Source organism: Neoarius graeffei, chromosome 1 (assembly GCF_027579695.1).
Source record: "Neoarius graeffei isolate fNeoGra1 chromosome 1, fNeoGra1.pri, whole genome shotgun sequence".
Classification (NCBI taxonomy): domain Eukaryota; kingdom Metazoa; phylum Chordata; class Actinopteri; order Siluriformes; family Ariidae; genus Neoarius; species Neoarius graeffei.
In genome coordinates, this window is record NC_083569.1 from 108,544,099 (window position 1) to 108,564,539 (window position 20,441).

Consider the following 20,441-nt stretch of genomic DNA (forward strand, 5'->3'; position numbering starts at 1 on the left):
TGTCGATATATAGTAGAGCAGCGGCTACAATTAGACATCTTAACGATCTTTTGGCTATTGCAAAAGTAGAAAAGACTTTCAATACACAAATCGTGCATGAATAATTACTCAAACTTCAACTGGAAAAAAAAAAAGAGTTGATTCCCGATTACTTAGCACATCAGATCACATGACACCGTTCCACAATTAGCGACACCTTTGTCCACAGTTATTGACATCCAGATGATTATTTATTTAAAAAAAAAAAAAGTCAGTAGCGTGTGGTATTAAGTGAACAAATCAGTTTTTATTTAAAATTACTTTTACATAGACATATTTGGTACAAAATATATTTTATATAAATATATGTCTGTGCTTCCGTAAATAAGGAAGTAGTTCTAATGTTTGTAAACCAATGAACAGATAATGTTAACCTGTGTCAGAAAATCTTTTTGTTCCACTTTCTAAGTATTTTCATAGATCAGGGTTTGTTAATCGTTCGTTGTTGTTGTTTGTATTAATTTCTAGTTTTGTAGTTTACCAATAAATGTCAACAGGCAATTGACATTGTAAGCGCATGAAAATCCAGGTCAAAGGTTGCATGTCATTCCTCCAACCAAAACTTTATATTTTTACATCGAAAAATATACAGTGTCTACTGATATTGTAATATGTGGTAGATATTTACAACAAACTGCAATATTATATATCCTGAATGGAAGAGAAAAATCAGAATATTTTAAGCATACTTTTTTTTTTTTACATGCTAAGCATTTAATTCTGGCCTCATTCTATTTATTGCAATAGGATTCCAAATACTCTATAAACATTCCATTCTGTTGCAGTCCATTCTATGAATCAGGAAAAAAAAAAACAACATACTGTGATTTTTGTAATTAAGTACTTCATCTACTTCAACAATGTTATACAAAGCTTGATACATAACAGTTGTAAATGTCACTTAATTCCACAGGGTGTTGATAATGGTGGACACCGGTAAAAGTGATCACGATTATCGACACCTCATGTGACTTCTCAAATGCTCGTTAAGACACAAAATGGCGACTGTCAAATGAACGAATAAGAAACAAAGCAGGTTTTGACAAGATCATGAAATATTGGTGAATTTGAGAAGTAAAAACATGTCCATGATTTTTCCACCATGCTCACCTGCGATAATAATGTCAGAGTTTTCTTCAAACTGCTGATCGTGCTGAAAAAATTTCCATCTCAGGTAACGAGCTGTATCATCAGACGACAAGATCAAAGGGTGGGGGGGGTCTTCCGGTTGATTAATTAACCAATAACAACAATTATTGTTGTAACTGAAACTCACCTTTGTAAAATAGGTGCCGATAATTATGGACTATTGTAGCCGCCGCTCTAGTAACACGGAACAGAACACTAACATGTAGGAAATCCCATCTCTCAGAAAATCCCCTCAGCTATGATGTGATGTGATATTTGGAAATATCAAGAACTCTGTATGCCATTTTCTTAGTTACCAGAAAGAAAGCGTATGCATCAATGGCATTATATCCCTCATCATTGCCTACATCTGATCATTGCTTTATTTTTGTATTATACTGCCTATTTTGCACTACATTTACCTTTATTTTGTACTATACTGGGTGTTTTTTTTGCTTTTATTTTGCACTATATTGCCTTTACTTTGTATTACTTCTTACACCTATTTAATTTGTAATTGGCATTCATGGTGGACAGCAAACTAAGAATTTCATTGTGCAAGAGGACATGTCCTTACTGTGCATACAGGGTTTTCATGAGTATAGAAAACAACAGATGAAAAGTAACAGATTAGGTGGGTCCAGGGCAACACCCTGGTGGGGGACCAGGGGGACGAAGTGCCCCTGAAGCTGATGGACTTTGGGCTTTGTTGATAGTGAAACTGGCCAATAAATGGATAGGAAATGCTAAATCATTTTACAAAAAATTAACACTCTTACTGTACATATCTTTATTGTCCATGTGAGACGCATCTGACGTTTCAGTTGAGACTGATGCTCCTGTTGCACATCCCTGAATTAATTATATTTTTTCTGTGTGAAAAATAAATGAACTTCAATGCATAAACAAAATACCCAATTACAATAAATGCATATATTTTTTACAATACACAATGTTAATTGGGTGAAACCACTCCAATCAATGCACGAGCTGGTGCGCGTGCCCGAGACCGGCACTACAAAGCCACCCCGGCCTCCGTAGTTCGGGTCCTTTGACGCAGGAACCCGGAAGTCCTGCAGTAAACAAACACTGAAGCAACGGGAAAATGCAGCTCTCACCTACACCATCACAGATACGTAAAATAAAAGACCTGAACTTAACCAATAGGAGTACTGTAACTGCGTATGGCTAGAAAAGACGATAGATAAGCGTAACCGTTGCACAATAACGCTACAAACACCTGCAAAGTTATTTAGCTGCTGGGTAGTTGCAGCTTGTAGCTTCCAACGTTACTGTGTGTCAGTATAGTGTAATGTGGTGCGGTGTAGTGTAACGCAGGGATAGACCTCAATCTGGCTTTCTATTACAATCGCATGGCCACTTCAGGTAGCCCCGTATGTATTCATTTAATGGTCTTCTGTGTGTTAAATAGTTACAAAATTATAATAAAGCGAATACTTTACGATTTATTTGGTGTATACTGATGAAGTTACTTTTTTTGGGGGGCAAGGGTGGCAGGCCAGAATTATAACCTGGCGGTGCGCCAATTTAAAAGCACCCATGGAGAACACTGCTGGGCATTTTCTGCGAGACTTGCCAGTTTTTTTCTGCAAAGCCGAAATAGAACAGCGGTCGCTTTTTCACGGTCGCCATCACGCTATACGATACAGAATAGGGTCGCCATCTTACTATGTGGGAACCACGTGATGCGCTATAATTTTCTCATCTCATTATCTCTAGCCACTTTATCCTTCTACAGGGTCGCAGGCAAGCTGGAGCCTATCCCAGCTGACTACAGGCGAAAGGCGGGGTACACCCTGGACAAGTCGCCAGGTCATCACAGGGCTGACACATAGACACAGACAACCATTCACACTCACATTCACACCTACGGTCAATTTAGAGTCACCAGTTAACCTAACCTGCATGTCTTTGGACTGTGGGGGAAACCGGAGCACCCGGAGGAAACCCACGCGGACACGGGGAGAACATGCAAACTCCACACAGAAAGGCCCTCGCCGGCCACGGGACTCGAACCCAGACCTTCTTGCTGTGAGGCGACAGAGCTAACCACTACACCACCGTGCCGCCCGCTATAATTTTATACGTACTAAATGATTGGACGATATAAGAAGGATTAGCCAATTGGTTCCCACCTTTTATCTAGTCGCATGTACACAGCCTCAGCAACCAAACGGCATGCAAATAATGGCGTTCCTTTTTAAATCAGTCCAACAAAAAAGTTCGAACAATTACGGGAAAATTGCATTTGGCTGAAAAACAACCGATTCAGACGTCAATACAACTGATTGTTTCGATCGGCAATCGGTTACTAATGAAAACCCTGTGCATATGACAATAAAAACACTTTGAGCTTGAACTCATCAAAAAAAAAAAAATTCCCCATGCAGGGATGGCCAAGGACATGACGTAAAACAGTTCCACCATTGATTAAGTAATGCATCTCGTGACATCAAAGCTTCAAAAAAATGGATATGGTGCGAGTCAGTCTTGGTATATCCTGGATATACCATGAACTGACATCACAATTTCAAGCTATATGGTGGACTTGGGCGGCACGGTGGTGTAGTGGTTAGCGCTGTCGCCTCACAGCGAGAAGGTCCGGGTTCGAGCCCCGTGGCCGGCGAGGGTCTTTCTGTGCGGAGTTTACATGTTCTCCCCGTGTCCGCGTGGGTTTCCTCCAGGTGCTCCGGTTTCCCCCACAGTCCGAAGACATGCAGGTTAGGTTAACTGGTGACTCTAAATTGAGCGTAGGTGTGAATGTGAGTGTGAATGGTTGTCTGTGTCTACGTGTCAGCCCTGTGATGACCTGGCGACTTGTCCAGGGTGTACCCCGCCTTTCGCCCGTAGTCAGCTGGGATAGGCTCCAGCTTGCCTGCGGCCCTGTAGAACAGGATAAAGCGGCTAGAGATAATGAGATGAGATGGTGGATAGCTCTGCAAGCATTTCTCTGTGTGTGTAGATCTACAACCCCGATTCCAAGAACAAATTGTAAATAAAAACAGAATGCAATGATGTGGAAGTTTCAAAATTCCATATTTTATTCAGAATAGAACATAGATGACATATCAAATGTTTAAACTGAGAAAATGTATCATTTAAAGAGAAAAATTAGGTGATTTTAAGTTTCATGACATCATCTCAAAAAAGTTGGGACAAGGCCATGTTTCCCACTGTGAGACATCCCCTTTTCTCTTCACAACAGTCTGTAAATGTCCGGGGACTGAGCAGACAAGTTGCTCAAGTTTAGGGATAGGAATGTTAACCCATTCTTGTCTAATGTAGGATTCTAGTTGCTCAACTGTCTTTGGTCTTTTTTGTCGTATCTTCCGTTTTATGATGCGCCAAATGTTTTCTATGGGTGAAAGATCTGGACTGCAGGCTGGCCAGTTCAGTACCCGGACCCTTCTTCTATGCAGCCATGATGCTGTAATTGATGCAGTATGTGGTTTGGCATTGTCATGTTGGAAAATGCAAGGTCTTCCCTGAAAGAGACGTCGTCTGGATGGGAGCATATGTTGCTCTAGAACCTGGATATACCTTTCAGCATTGATGGTGTCTTTCCAGATGTGTAAGCTGCCCATGCCACACGCACTAATGCAACCCCATACCATCAGAGATGCAGGCTTCTGAACTGAGCGCTGATAACAACTTGGGTCGTCCTTCTCCTCTTTAGTCCGAATGACACAGCGTCCCTGATTTCCATAAAGAACTTCAAATTTTGATTCGTCTGACCACAGAACAGTTTTCCACTTTGCCACAGTCCATTTTAAATGAGCCTTGGCCCAGAGAAGACGTCTGTGCTTCTGGATCATGTTTAGATACGGCTTCTTCTTTGAATTATAGAGTTTTAGCTGGCAACGGCGGATGGCACGGTGAATTGTGTTCACAGATAATGCTCTCTGGAAATATTCCTGAGCCCATTTTGTGATTTCCAATACAGAAGCATGCCTGTATGTGATGCAGTGCCGTCTAAGGGCCCGAAGATCACGGGCACCCAGTATGGTTTTCCGGCCTTGACCCTTACGCACAGAGATTCTTCCAGATTCTCTGAATCTTTTGATGATATTATGCACTGTAGATGATGATATGTTCAAACTCTTTGAAATTTTACACTGTCGAACTCCTTGCTGATATTGCTCCACTATTTGTCGGCGCAGAATTAGGGGGATTGATGATCCTCTTCCCAGCTTTACTTCTGAGAGCCACTGCCACTCCAAGATGCTCTTTTTATACCCAGTCATGTTAATGACCTATTGCCAATTGACCTAATGAGTTGCAATTTGGTCCTCCAGCTGTTCCTTTTTTGTACCTTTAACTTTTCCAGCCTCTTATTGCCCCTGTCCCAACTTTTTTGAGACGTGTTGCTGTCATGAAATTTCAAAATGTCTCACTTTCGACATTTGATATGTTGTCTATGTTCTATTGTGAATACAATATCAGTTTTTGAGATTTGTAAATTATTGCATTCTGTTTTTATTTACAATTTGTACTTTGTCCCAACTTTTTTGGAATCGGGGTTGTACATTTTAGGATTTATTTCTAATTCTTTGTCGTTAACGCTTCTAGTTTGGAATTTTTTAATGAGAGAAATCAAATATACCATGCACTGAGAGGCTCCAGTTGAAATTATGGATTCTCTGAGGTGACTGACAGAGGACTATTTTCTTCAGGGCGCCCCTCAGAGAATCCATCATTTCAACTGGAGCCTCTTGATGAATAGCACTTTCAAATATAGACAGATTTGGCAGAAATTTGGTCAGTTCAGCCATCTAAACATTTATTATATTGTGTAAGAATATACATGCAAAAAAGTCAGCAGTCTTTCATTATTAGTTTGAACACCTTATGCTGTCGAGAACTGGTTACACCAGGATATAAATACGTGCACAGAGAGAGAGAGATTGAGAGAGAGAGAGAGAGAGAGAGAGAGAGAGAGAGAGAGAGAGAATCAGACCCATGAATAAACTTTACCTTTGAGGCAGCAGCAGCAGGAGTCTGTGGAGATTTTCCTAAAGAGCACCGTCTGGACTCTGAGTTCATTATAAAAGGTGAAAAGAATCAGGACACTGGAAGAAGAAAAACACAGAAACTCACGAGTCCAGAATCTCCACTACCTGTTAACTGTGGGAAGTTTCACATTAACTCATCTTTAATGATATTACACAGAAAATCAACTTCAAATACCCAGACAGAGAATGAAGCGCTCTCTTCCACAGAAAGCTCCAAGCCCAGATCAGTGGTGTCCAGGAATTAGTTCTTCTTCGAAGTAGTTTGACGGTTGGTCAACAACGAATCGGTGCATTACCACCACCTAGAGGTATGGAGTGCAGCTCAGCGCACCAAAAACCTCATATCCTCTGAAAGGTATACTGCCTTTCAGGTTTCTCAAATTTAGGCCATTTGGAGGAATTGATCACGTGTCAATTTTCCCCATAGCAACAAGCCTGTGGTGGGCAAGCTAACTTGACATTCCATTCTACATTTTCTCTGTACTTGAGCTGCTGCAACACCTGAATTTCCCCTCATGGGGATCAATAAGGAATATCTTATCCTATTCCTCTAATTTCAGGCCCAGAACACCTGCTAAGTACTACAGCAGCCGAGAGAGGCCCTTCATATAATCCTTTTTTTTTTTATTCACCTTGTTATCCCGAGATAACGACATAATTAATTCAGGATCTCGAGAAAACAACACAACTAATTCGAGATCTCGAGAAAACAAAACCGTTATTTCGAGGTCTCTAGAAAACAAAACTGTTATTTCAAGATCTCGAGAAAACAGCTGAGAAATGGTTCATTCAGGTGCGCCAAGAGACTTGTGATATGCTGACTTTGGGGCTATTTCTCATTCTGTATAGACACAACTTTGGTCATTAGAATGTCTGGAATAATCAATCACCTAATAAGGTGAGATCACAGAATAATTGTCTTGTTTTCTCGAGATCACGGAATAATTGTTTGTTTTCTCGACATTCTGAATTAATTATGTCGTTATCTCGGAATAACGGTTTTGTTTTCTCGAGATCTCGAATTAGTTGTGTTGTTTTCTCGAGATCCTGAATTAATTATGTCGTTATCTCGGGATAACAAGGTGAATAAAAAAAGATTATATGAAGGGCCTCTCGCGGCTTCCGTAGAGTACCCCCCCTTTTTTTTTTACACACCTCCACTAAGTCAAGTCAGGAGGTAGACGTAGATTTTGTGAAGTGAATGAGTAATTTTGGTGAAGAGGAAAACTCAATATTTTACTGCAATGAATCTCAGAGTGAAAAAGTCTTTACTTTAACTGCTGTACAGCTTCTCAGTAACAGGACAAGCTGATTTTATTTTAAGAGTGAGGGCATGACAACAATTACCTGTGAGAAAAGGAACTAGCTTATTATTTCATGGCTATTCCACAACATGGAAAAAAATAATAAAAACCTAAGCGGATTTAAAAGGTGAGAAATGTCACTTTAATAAATTATTTGATAGTACTGACAAATTATGGTATAAGAATAAACACGATGTACCTTAATGAACATCTGTACCAAATCACACCAGTGAATATTTACCAACATCAGAACACGCCAAGCGTTTTAATCCTTAAACATTACACTGATAGTTATTGTAATATTCAGCTTTACACTGAAGACGAATTTCTGATCTTCATTTAATCCATTTCTGGTGTAGTGCACCTTCATTTGCCAACTTTTCAAAATTCTCATGGGGGAGAAAAGTGCGTGAACGACATTTTCAATTGGATGAGGGTATGATGCGCGGTCGAAACGATAAAAACAGTGGATCCCAATTAACTGCAAACCATTTGAAATTTATCCAATTAAAGAGTTTTTGAATTGTTGATATTGTTCTATCAATTATTATAGGTTACGGGATTCATGTATCAGGCGTGAGAGAGCTCAGAGTGAAAAATCTGAAATAATACTCATCTTGAATTTTAATATAATAACAATGAAAGGGAAGTCTTCAATCAGATTTTTAGCTGAAAAATCTCATGCCTGAATATTGTATACATACAGAGACTCACAGAAAATAACAAGTGACGCTTTAGAAGAATGTTTATCATTTCTTCAAATAGTCACAGTGAATGAAAGTATTATTGGATTGCATCAAATGTGTTTTCCTTCTGTAAGCTCATGTAAAAATACAGACAATTATAATATAAATTACATTTTAATAAGATTTAACCAAAATAGTAACAACTCAATTAAATAAATACTGCACTGTCTTAGTACTACTAAAATGCATCTCTCTCACTAAACACTTTCCAACAGAATTTTTAAAAAGCACTAGAAATACTATCAAAATCCTATCGGAATGCATCAAAGGAATTTGCTCATTTGCAAACTCTGACTGAAAGTTTTCAAACAAAATTTAAAAATGGCACTATAAATACTACCATACTATCAAAATATACTCCACAAAGAAATTCACTCGAATGCAAAATTTTAGTACGACCAAAATACACTCACTAGTAATCTTTCACTTAAAACCTCAAAACTATCAAAATCAATCACTTTCCAGATAATTCACTTGTAAACTTTCAAACATAAATTCAAAATAGCACTAAGACACTCCCACACTATTCAAATACACTCACCAAACAAATTCTGTCATGCAACATTTCACTAAACACTTTAGAAATTGTACAGTTTGTTTCTGAAATGGTATGGAAGACTAGTTTAATTTCACACTCAAATGTCCATTATATTCTGATTTAAGGTATCTTTACCTTAAAATGTGTAACTGGCTGGTCGAACATTTGCTTATCCATGGAAATTCATTCTCCCATGCAACCTGGGATTTGCATTCATATTTTTGCCGTTTGGTATTGGGTTTAGTGGCCATGATGAATGACTGCTTGTAAAAAATGTGGGACAGCCTGGGTGAATCCTACATTACGGAAGTGACTGTCATTCTGTTCATTGATTGGTTAAAAATCAGTTGACATCAGCAGTGTTTCTCATACGATTCTGGTTGGACATAATCGAGAGTATTTTTAACTTGGCGGTAGGGATTTCCCAAAACCGGGAGATTATCCAGTTTTTAGCAAATGTGACCCCTCACCGAATCCAGGGACACATGTCGGCCGAAACGAATCCGAGATAATTGCAAAAGAAGCATTTTTTTTTTCGAAATTTCTGATTTTTGTTTTTTTCCATCATGTGCAAGTTGAGATCTTGAAGAATGCAATCAGTATTTCAGATAATAGATTGTTTTGTTGGAAAAGCATACATTTTTTGTTGCAAATTGTCTCGTTTTTGTCAGGACTGTAGCCTGCTGGGGGGTGTGGGTAAATTACCATATGGGCCATTCACATGATGATTTAAGTCTTTTGGGTTTTTTTTCCGCGAATCAGCTGTATGATCCGAGCTGAGCTCGTGGCTACTTAACTGCATACAGGCGTGTGATTTCACTATGGAATGAGCAAGCTAAACAGAGCGCAGAGGAGATGACACACCGCGAAGCAAACAGACACTCGGTATTTACATAGGAGATGACCATTTCTAGCAAAAAAAACTGCAACCTCGTTTTCCAGATTGAATGGAATACTTGAATGATCGGATGATACACGGACCGTTCTAGGACTACTTTCCATCGGAGGCATTGGTGTGTGCAAGGCGACGTTTCTCTTTCTGAAGGGGTAAGTTTATTAATCTAAGGCTGTGTGGTTATTTTTGCATGTAACGGAGAGTGTTGTGGTTTGGTTAAGCCTAGGTCACAACCGGACGTACGATTTTTTGGCCGTGTGATTTTTGGCGTTTCCCAAATCGCTGCAGTTTTTTTTTTTTTTGTTCACGGAGAAAGACGCGCGTTGGCCATAAGTTTGTCTTGCAACCTGAAAAAAACGTAAGCGCCCGTAGAGTTTGTTTGACTTGACAAAGAACCTCTGCGGCCGGTCTGCAGCCAGTCTGCGGCTCGAAAATCAGCACATCACACGCGCGCTCTCGTGCTTTTCACACACGCGCTCTGGTGCGTTTCATGCGAGCTCTCCGTGTGTTTCTTGCGTTTTTTGGATGTAGACTGGCTGTAGGAGCACATACGGTACGGCCGGTTGTGACCGAGGCTTTACATGAAACTAGTGTTGTGTTAGTTGTGTCATCATCGTGCTATCTTTCTTTCTTACGGTGTGAGTAATTTTTCAACCACAAAACGTTAAAGTATACTTTAGGACTTATTTTTGTACTTCATAATTGTGTTGGGCATACTTTGCATGGAAGGAAAATTGACGTGGTGATCTTTATTTACATGAAAGTAGTATAATGCTAGCTCGTAGGGGGTAGGGCTTTCCTTAATGTCATGCAAATGAGCACCATTATGTGCCCGCCCTACACCCAGAGTAGCTGAGATGGAAAACTTTGAGGGCGATTTTCTCCCTTTTCTGTTTTAAGAAGTATACACTTTCAAAAGGCCACACATTCTTCAAATATTGTCAGATCTCCACATGGAAGGCATCATTGGAAAGCTTAGAAACTGTACTTTCTGAATCTGTCAATAACTCAAAATGCCCCCGGGCAGACATGTGTCCCTGGATTCTGTGATCTGCCACAAATATGATCAGGAGGCGGGAGACAGAGGCTGAAATCGGGAGCCTCTCGCCGAAATCGGGAGGGTTGGCAGGTATGACATTCCTTGACAACCGTAAGAGTTTGACTGGCAATGCAAAGCAATCCATTTCTATAATAGCTGTTTTTACCTTTTCTACTGTCTTTTTTGACCCGAATTTTCGCTTGTGGTTTTAACTTCTGTCGTAAGTGAAAGCGAATCATTGGGGAATAAATCTGCTTCTTATCAGCTAAAAACACATCTACAGATATATCTGTATTTATTTTCAAGAATCTTCACACATTAAGCGAATGATAAAAGGTAGAAAAGGAGAAATTATAAGTTAGAAACATACCTGAGAAATCTGCCATTTCGCACGTGAATTTCTTTCGGCGGCGACCACCTTGAGTCCAAAAAACTCTCTTTTACGGCCAATGATTCGCTTTAACTTACAACAGAAGTTAAAACCACAAACGAAAATTCGGGTAAAAAAAAAAAAGAGTAGAAAAGGTAAAAACAGCTATTATAGAAATGGATTGCCTCACATCGCCAGACAAACTCTTACGGTTGTCAAAGAATGTCAAGTTAGCTTGCCCACCACGGGCTTGTTGCTATAGGGAAAATTAACACGTGACCAATTCCTGCAAATAGCCTATTTAGGCCATAAAAAGAATTTCCCCTGACACCCAATTATTTTTAGCTACTGAATTTGAATCATAGACTTCCGATTTTATTACTTTTTTCCTAAAAGAACAATTAATTAATTGAGAGTCCCGTGGCCCTAAATTCTCCTCCATTTTTAACTTGCCTCACATCCAGGTACTACATCGTACATGACATGGTGGGGTTTCTTTGGCTACGTTTACACTAGACCGTATCTGTCTCGTTTTCTTCGCGGACGCACTGTCCGTTTACATTAACCCCCCTGAAAAAGCGGGGAAACGGGAATCCGCCAGCGTCCACGTATTCAATCTAGATCGTATCAGCTCCGGTGCTGTGTAAACATTGAGAATACGCGAATACGCTGTGCTGAGCTCTAGCTGGCGTCTCATTGGACAACGTCACTGTGACATCCACCTTCCTGATTCGCTGGCGTTGGTCATGTGACACGACTGCTGAAAAACGGCGCAGACTTCCGCCTTGTATCACCTTTCATTAAAGAGTATAAAAGTATGAAAATACTGCAAATACTGATGCAAATACTGCCCATTGTGTAGTTATGATTGTCTTTAGGCTTGCCATCCTTCCACTTGCAAGTAATAAGTGATCTGCGCTGGGATCTCACACACAGCGGCTCAGTCCCGAATCGTGGCTTGTTCACTTCACTCGCGCGCTGTGTGAGCTGCGCAGGGCCGGAGTGCGCACCCTCCAGAGGGCACTCGCTGTTCAGGGCAAGTCATTCTACCAAAGAATGGTTAAAGAAGAATAAAGTTAATGTTTTGGAATGGCCAAGTCAAAGTCCTGACCTTAATCCAGTCGAAATGTTGTGGAAGGACCTGAAGCGAGCAGTTCATGTGAGGAAACCCACCAACATCCCAGAGTTGAAGCTGTTCTGTATGGAGGAATGGGCTAAAATTCCTCCAAGCCGGTGTGCAGGACTGATCAACAGTTACCGGAAACATTTAGTTGCAGTTATTGCTGCACAAGGGGGTCACACCAGATACTGAAAGCAAAGGTTCACATACTTTTGCCACTCACATATATGGAATATTGGATCATTTTCCTCAATAAATAAATGACCAAGTATAATATTTTTGTCTCATTTGTTTAACTGGGTTCTCTTTATCTACTTTTAAGACTTATGTGAAAATCTGATGATGTTTTAGGTCATATTTATGCAGAAATATATAAAATTCTAAAGGGTTCACAAACTTTCAAGCACCACTGTATATATATATGAGTGTTTAGTCTGTCTAGTTCTTATCTAGTGTTTATACTGTTTATATTGTTTGTTTTTTCTATTATTCTATTTTTATTTATTGCATTGCCTATTTGCACCGTGGGTCAGAGAGGACTGAAATTTCATCTATGCTGTATGTCGAGCATGTATAGCATATTTGACAAAGTTGACTTGATTTTACTGCAAAGACATGGGAAATATACACAAACTGATAAATGCCAGCGGAGTTCACTTACAGCGATGTTTACTCTACAGCGTCATCTTGCTCCCCCTTAAGAATATGTTTTAACAAATCTGTTTTTAATTTCTTTTTTAGAAGAATTGACTTCATTTACTCTTTACTGAAAAACAAAAAAATTCTTTAAATAAAAAGTCAACATAAAACAAGTCACATTTTATTACATTTTATACGTGATTACATCAAGGTGTGTGTATATATTTACATCTGCATAAAATCACAAAATACAAATGCACATTTCCTCATCGATTCAGTGTGAAGATCTGCCCTCACTCCGACGCAATCGGATTTCTTGCAGTGACTTCAGTATACGACTGAACTGCTGCCATAGCCACTCCTTTTGGAGGCTTCCTTTCAGCTGGGCTACCTCTGCCTTCAAAAGAGTAATCCTTATGGCAGTACTTCCTCTTCTGTCTTTCAGGCTTCCGCTTGCTCTTTCTGCCTTTGCAACGATTTCTCTCTCTCTTTGAAAGGCAGAGGGCTTGCTGGACAAAAACACCATTTCTTACAGTACCCAAAGAAACGATCCAGGTGGTCATCCAGTCACATTTCCCTCACCTGGACTTCTGCTAGCTAGGCAACAGTACCTCGACAAACACATCCAAGCCTTTGCTCCTGAGCCCTACAAGGACAAAATATGCCCTAAACCAAATGTGATGCCTCCAGATGGGGTAGAGGATGAAGGAAAAAAAAGATGCACGGAGATAAAGGACAGAGTAGAGGTCACAGATGCAGGTGAAGACGTGGTCATGGCCAGAGCAGAGAGATTGAAATATATGGAAGATACAAGGGGGAAAAAGCCATACTTTAAAACAAACAAAAAAACCCCACCCCTCTACGTTTTGCATATATGCAAACCTGCTTGGAAAAGGTACAGTGAAAAAACTGTGGACATCTGTTAAGCAATCATGAATGTGTTCATTTTGATATCTTTTTTAAAATGGGCATTGCTAAGGACTTTATATAGTACAACCCCAATTCCATAACTTTCAGACACTGTGCAAAACGCAAATAAAACGCAGAATATAACGATTTGCAAATCTTGGAAACCCTACATTTCACTGAAAATAGTCCAAAGACAATAGCAAATCTTAAAACTGAGCAATTTTATTGTATTTTGAAAAAAAAATGCTCATTTTGAATTTGATGCCAGCAACACGTTTCAAAAACGTTGGGACAGGAGCATGTTTACCACAATGTTGCATCACCTCTAATTTTAACAATACTCTGCAAACATTTGGGAACTGAGGAGACCAATTGCTATAGTTTGAGAGAGAAATGTTATCCCATTCTTGCCCGATATACAATTTCAGTTGCTCAACAGTTTGGGGTCTCCTTTGTTGTATTTTGAACATCATAATGTGGCAAAAGTTTTAAGTGGGAGACAAGTCTGGACTGCAAGCAAGCCAGTTTAGCACCCAGACTCTCTTACTATGGACCCATGCGGTTTAAATATGTGCAGAAAGCAGTTTGGCATCATCTTGCGGAAAGAAGGAAAGCCTTCCCTGAAAAAGGTTTTGCCTGGATGGTAGCATATTGCTCTGAAACATGTGGATATCATTCAGCATTAATGATGCCTTCCCAGATGTACAAGCTACCCATGTCATGTGCGCTAATGCACCTGCATACTATCACAGATGCTGGCTTTTGAACTTTGCATTGATGAGCAGGATGGTCCCTCTCCTCTTTAGCCTGAAGGACGTGGTGTCCATGATTTTTAAAAATAATTTCTCCTTTTGATTCGTCAGACCTCGGGCCAATTTTCCACTTCACCTCAGTCCATCGTAAAAGAGCTTGGACCCAGAAAAGGTGGCGGTGTTTCTGGATATTGTTTATAACTGGTTTTGATTTGCATTTGTGGATGCAGTAATGAACTGTTGTCACAGATTATGGCTTTCTGAAGTGTTACTGAGCCCAAACAGTGATTTCCACTACAGACACGTGTCTGCTTTTAGTGCAGTGTCGCCTGAGGGCCTGAAGATCACAGGCATCCAAGGTCAGTTTTCAGCCTTGTCTTGCATACAGAGATCTCTCCAGATTCTCTGATTCTTTTAATGATATTATGTACCACAGATGATGTGATCCACAAATCCTTTGCAATTTTATCTAAAGGAACGTTATTCTTCAATTCTTGCACTGCTTGCTCACACGTTACTTAAGAACGTTATTCTTAAATTCTTGCCCCATCCCAACTTTTCTGAAATGTGTCTTTGTATTATTTTCAATTAAATATAGGGTTTCCATGATTTGCAAAATCATCATATTTTGTTATTTACGTTTTACACACATTGTCACAAATTTTTGGAATTGGGTTTGTAAACTACCCAAGCAGATTTCTTCATTTCAGACTTTTTAAGAAAAGTGGTGTCGTGGCTTGCACAGTCGCCTCACAGCAAGAAGGTTCTGGGTTTGAACCCAGCGGCCGGTGAGGGCCCTTCTGTGTGGAGTTTGCATGTTCTCCCCGTGTCTGCATGGGTTTCCCCCACATGCGGTTAGGTTAATATGGGACGGCCTTGGGCTGAGGTGTCCTTGAGCGAGGCACCTAACTCCCAACTGCTCCCCGGGCACTGTTAGCATGGTTGCCCACTGCTCTGGGTGTGTGTGTGTGTGTGTGTGTGTGTGTACTCATTGCTCACATGTGCATGTGTGTGTTTTCACTGCTTCAGATGGGTTAAATGCAGGAAGGAAATTTCACAAGTGTGTGATGAATAAAGTTGTGCTTTCCTTCTTTTTTTCTTTCGATTCATCATGGGAAAACATTTTTAAAGGTCTGTCCATGAAACACAATCATTGAATCTTGAAAACTTGACCCATGTGACTGCTGCAATAATGGATGGTTATAGAGTTTTAACTAAAATTTCCAATTACCATTTTTAAAAAGGAATATAAAAACATATCTTAACTTGAAAAAAAAATTCCATGTCAAGAGCTGTTGGTTTTATTGTTAGGGCACTTGTGTTTCCGAAACAATCTTGAATGAATAAAGCTCCCTCCACATTGTCCACACTGATAGGGCTTCTGTTCTTTATGAATCTGCAGGTGGCTATGGAAGGCAGTTAGGTGACGAAAACTCTTCCCACACTGTCCACAATGATACAGCTTCTCTCCTGTGTGGACACGTTCATGTCGTTGGACGCTACTCCGACAAACAAAACTCTTCCCACACTGTCCACAACGATACGGCTTCTCTCCCGTGTGGATACGTTCATGCCGTTGGAGACTACCCTGACGAGCAAAACTCTTCCCACACTGTCCACAGCAATACGGCTTCTCTCCTGTGTGGACACGCTCATGCAGTTGGAGATGACTCCGACAAGTAAAACTCTTCCAACACAGTCCACAGTAATATGGCTTCTCGCCTGTGTGGACACGCTCATGCTGTTGGAGATTACTCCGACAAGTAAAACCCTTACCACACTGTCCACAATGATACGGTTTCTCTCCTGTATGGATACGCTCATGATAATGGAGATGACTCCAACAAGTAAAACCCTTTCCACACTGTCCACAGCGATACGGCTTCTCTCCTGTGTGGATACGCTCATGCCGTTGGAGATGACTCTTAGAAGTAAAACTCTTCCCACATTGTCCACAGCAATATGGCTTCTGTCCTGTGTGGACACGCTCATGCTGTTGGAGATTACTCTTAGAAGTAAAACTCTTACCACACTGTCCACAATGGTACGGCTTCTCTCCTGTATGGATACGCTCATGATCGTGGAGATGACTCCAACGACGAAAACTCTTCCCACACTGTCCACAGTGATATGGCTTCTCTCCTGTGTGGATAAGCTCATGCAGTTGGAGAGTAGTCTTGGAAGTAAAACTCTTCCCACACTGTCCACAATGATCCAAGTTCTCTCCTGTGTGGATCCGCTGGTGCTGTTGGAGATAACTCTGAGAAGTAAAACTCCTCCCACACTGTCCACAGTGATACGGCTTCTCTCCTGTGTGGATGCGCTCATGCTGGTGGAGAGTACTCTGACAAGCAAAACTCCTCCCACACTGTCCACAATGATACGGCTTCTCTCCTGTGTGGATGCGCTCATGCTGTTGGAGAGTACTCTGCTGAGTAAAATTCCTCCCACACTGTCCACAGTGATACGGCTTCTCTCCTGTGTGAATACGCTCATGCTGTTGGAGAGTACTCTTTGAAGTAAAACTCCTCCCACACTGTCCACAGTGATATGGCTTCTCTCTGATATGGATACACTGGTGATATTTTAATTGGCGACTCTTCATAAAACTTTTCCCACAATCTGAGCAGTGGTACACCTGGAAAACATAATGAAATGATTCAAGATGCTTCACTCACATACACATATTATACAGTGGTGCTTGAAAGTTTTTGAACCCTTTAGAATTTTCTACATTTCTGCATAAATATGACCCAAAACATCATCAGATTTTCACATAAGTCCTAAAAGTATATAAAGAGAACCCAGTTAAAACAAATGAGACAAAAAATATTATACTTAGTCATTTATTAGAGATGAAAGTGGAGCAAAGGAAAAAAACCCGGATTTGGGGGGGGGGGGGGGGGGGGGGCGCAATCAGGGGTGTAGGGTGTGTGTGTGTCACACACTGACCGGCGGCCTGAGTACATTATGCAACAAAAAATAATTACTATTGCTAGTTTTAGGTAGCTTAGAAACCGGCTCTTCCATTATTGCTGTTTCTTCCACGTTTTCTTGATTTTGTGTTCTAGAAACAGTACTAAAACTTAGTTTTGAAACCACAAAATGCAACTTTGATGGGAATATATATATATATATATATATATATATATATATATATATATATATATATAAAATAAATTGCTTACCTCTCTTCACGTTGAAAGAAGGAGGAAAGTTTTGCTTGTTTTGACATGGCGAATTATTAACACAAGAGAAAATACTCGTAATTCGCAACTAAAAACACTACAGCGACACTGGCAGATTGACCATGCTTTCTAGTGCGATTGTGTGGTGTCAGTCCTGCACGCCTTAGCACGTGCACCTGAAGGCGCGCCTTGGCGCGCGTGACTAACAAGCTCCGGCACGTGCGCCATTAACAAAGAACACCTGTTTTTTTATCAATGAACTATGTTTGGGCTATTTAAGGACCGCGCCCATGCAAGGACGATGCGAAGTATTACACCGCGTCTAGGAACGCGAAAAATCCGAAAAATAAATTTCTCCATTCTGTCAAATATCCGGATTTCCAGGTCATTAGCAGAAAATATCCGGCGGAAAATCTAAAAACCCGGAATTCCAGGAAATCCTGTCACACTTTCACCTCTAATTTATTTGTTGGGGAAAATGATCCAATATTACATATCTGTGAGTGGCAAAAGTATGTGAACCTCTAGGATTAGCAGTTAATTTGAAGGTGAAATTAGAGTCAGGTGTTTTCAATCAATGGGATGACAATCAGGTGTGAGTGGGCGCCCTGTTTTATTTAAAGAACAGGGATCGATCAAAGTCTGATCTTCACAACACATGCTTGTGGAAGTGTATCATGGCATGAACAAAGGAGATTTCTGAGGACCTCAGAAAAAGCGTTGTTGATGCTCATCAGGCTGGAAAAGGTTACAAAATCATCTCTAAAGAGTTTGGACTCCACCAATACACAGTCAGGCAGATTATGTTCAAATGGAGGAAATTCAAGACCATTGTTACCCTCCCCAGGAGTGGTCGACCAACAAAGATCACTCCAAGAGCAAAGCGTGTAATAGTCAGCGAGGTCACAAAGGACCCCAGGGTAAATTTTAAGCAACTGAAGGCCTCTTTCACATTAGCCAATGTTAATGCTCATGAGTCCACCATCAGGAGAACACTGAACAACAATGGTGTGCATGGCAGGGTTGCAAGGAGAAAGCCACTGCTCTCCATAAAGAACATTGTTGCTCATCTGCAGTTTGCTAAAGATCACATGGATAAGCCAGAAGGCTATTGGAAAAATGTTTTGTGGATGGATGAGACCAAAATAGAACTTTTTGGTTTAAATGAGAAGTGTTATGTTTGGAGAAAGGAAAACACTGCATTCCAGCATAAGAACCTTATCCCATCTGTGAAACATGGTGGTGGTAGTATCATGGTTTGGGCCTGTTTTGCTGCATCTGGGCCAGGACAGTTTGCCATCATTGATGGAACAATGAATTCTGAATTATACCAGCAAATTCTAAAGGAAAATGTCAAGACATCCATCCATGAACTGAATCTCAAGAGAAGGTGGGTCATGCAGCAAGACAACGACCCTAAGCACACAAGTCGTTCTACCAAAGAATGGTTAAAGAAGAATAAAGTTAATGCTTTGGAATGGCCAAGTCAAAGTCCTGACCTTAATCCAATCAAAAATGTTGTGGAAGGAACTGAAGTGAGCAGTTCATGTGAGGAAACCCACCAATATCCCAGAGTTGAAGCTGTTCTTTATGGAGCAATGGGCTAAAATTCCTCCAAGCCGGTGTGCAGGACTGATCAAGTTACCGAAAACGTTTAGTTGCAGTTATTGCTGCACAAGGGGGTCACACCAGATACTGAAAGCAAAGGTTCACATACTTTTGCCACTCACAGATATGTAATATTGGATCATTTTCCTCAATAAATAAATGACCAAGTATAATATTTTTGTCTCATTTGTTTAACTGGGTTCTCTTTACCTACTTTTAGGACTTGTGTGAAAATCTGATTATGTTTTTGGTCATATTTATGCAGAAATACAGCAAATTCTAAAGGGTTCACAAACTTTCATGCACCACTGTATACACATACACACAGACAGCAAGAGAGAGAAAGAGACTATTACTTGGTTGCACAAAGATATGAAGTTTATCTTCGAGTAGTGAATGTATCACGCAGAGTGATAATTTTCAACATGAGAAAACAAGCTTCATCACGCCACCATGAAAATGTTGTTAGTATCAGAGACATATCCACAAAAAATATTCAATTTAATCAAAAGAATTTAAATTTTGAACCAGGTCACCATATTTTCAACATGCCAAGTCAGCAGGAAAACACTGGGAGTGATGTCATCGGAGTGAAGATATTGTCAAGTGTCACTCAGCTCCGCAATGTATTTTGGATGAAAAATGCGAGTTTTTCAACAAAAATCTAAACTTCATATCTTCAAGCCAACATGATTTTTTTTTTCCGTACAGACACATTTACAAAGTACCCAAATTTATCCAAACAATTCATTGATGCCCTCACAAGTGACATATTGAGAAATATGTCACAGTTGGAGTTCTCCATGTTCCCGATGTTGTTTTACCCATTTTTTTTCATACAAACGGTGTTATAGATTTCCATTATATGACTTCTGCATTATCAAGTCAGTCCAGAAACAAATGCTTGGAACTCTAAAATGTTTTCCTGCATAAAATTAAATGTTACAAAAAAAAAAAGTTTGTGTCTGGGCAGCATATTCCATAACGGAGCACTTTTCAGATTAAAAAAGAAAACATAATGAAGGCTACTGGGTTTTGCTGCAAAATTAAGAAGCAAGTGTGACAAAGTGTCCAGAAGAACTGTGGCTGCAAAATGCTCAGTCAAGAGTTGTATGCTACAACTCCTTTCTTCA

General features: G+C 40.2%; 1 protein-coding gene across 4 annotated transcripts in view; it reads right to left on the reverse strand.

Annotated features, from left to right (window-relative positions):
• The window catches only part of LOC132881620 (zinc finger protein 850-like), a 110,893-nt gene that overhangs the window by 10,283 nt on the left and 80,169 nt on the right, over positions 1-20,441 (reverse strand). Inside the window, exons 1-3 of one of the 4 annotated variants that reach the window (XM_060914304.1) lie at positions 6,306-6,446; positions 6,163-6,221; positions 1,947-2,240 (exon numbers count right to left, since the gene is read on the reverse strand). In XM_060914304.1, coding sequence (XP_060770287.1) covers positions 1,947-1,979 — 33 coding nt within the window. In that variant the 5' untranslated portion in view covers positions 1,980-2,240; positions 6,163-6,221; positions 6,306-6,446. Of the gene's footprint in view, positions 1-1,946; positions 2,241-6,162; positions 6,258-6,305; positions 6,463-15,929; positions 17,151-20,441 lie in introns of those variants that run through there. The other 3 variants (XM_060914295.1, XM_060914314.1, XM_060914323.1) reach the window with 3 other exon arrangements.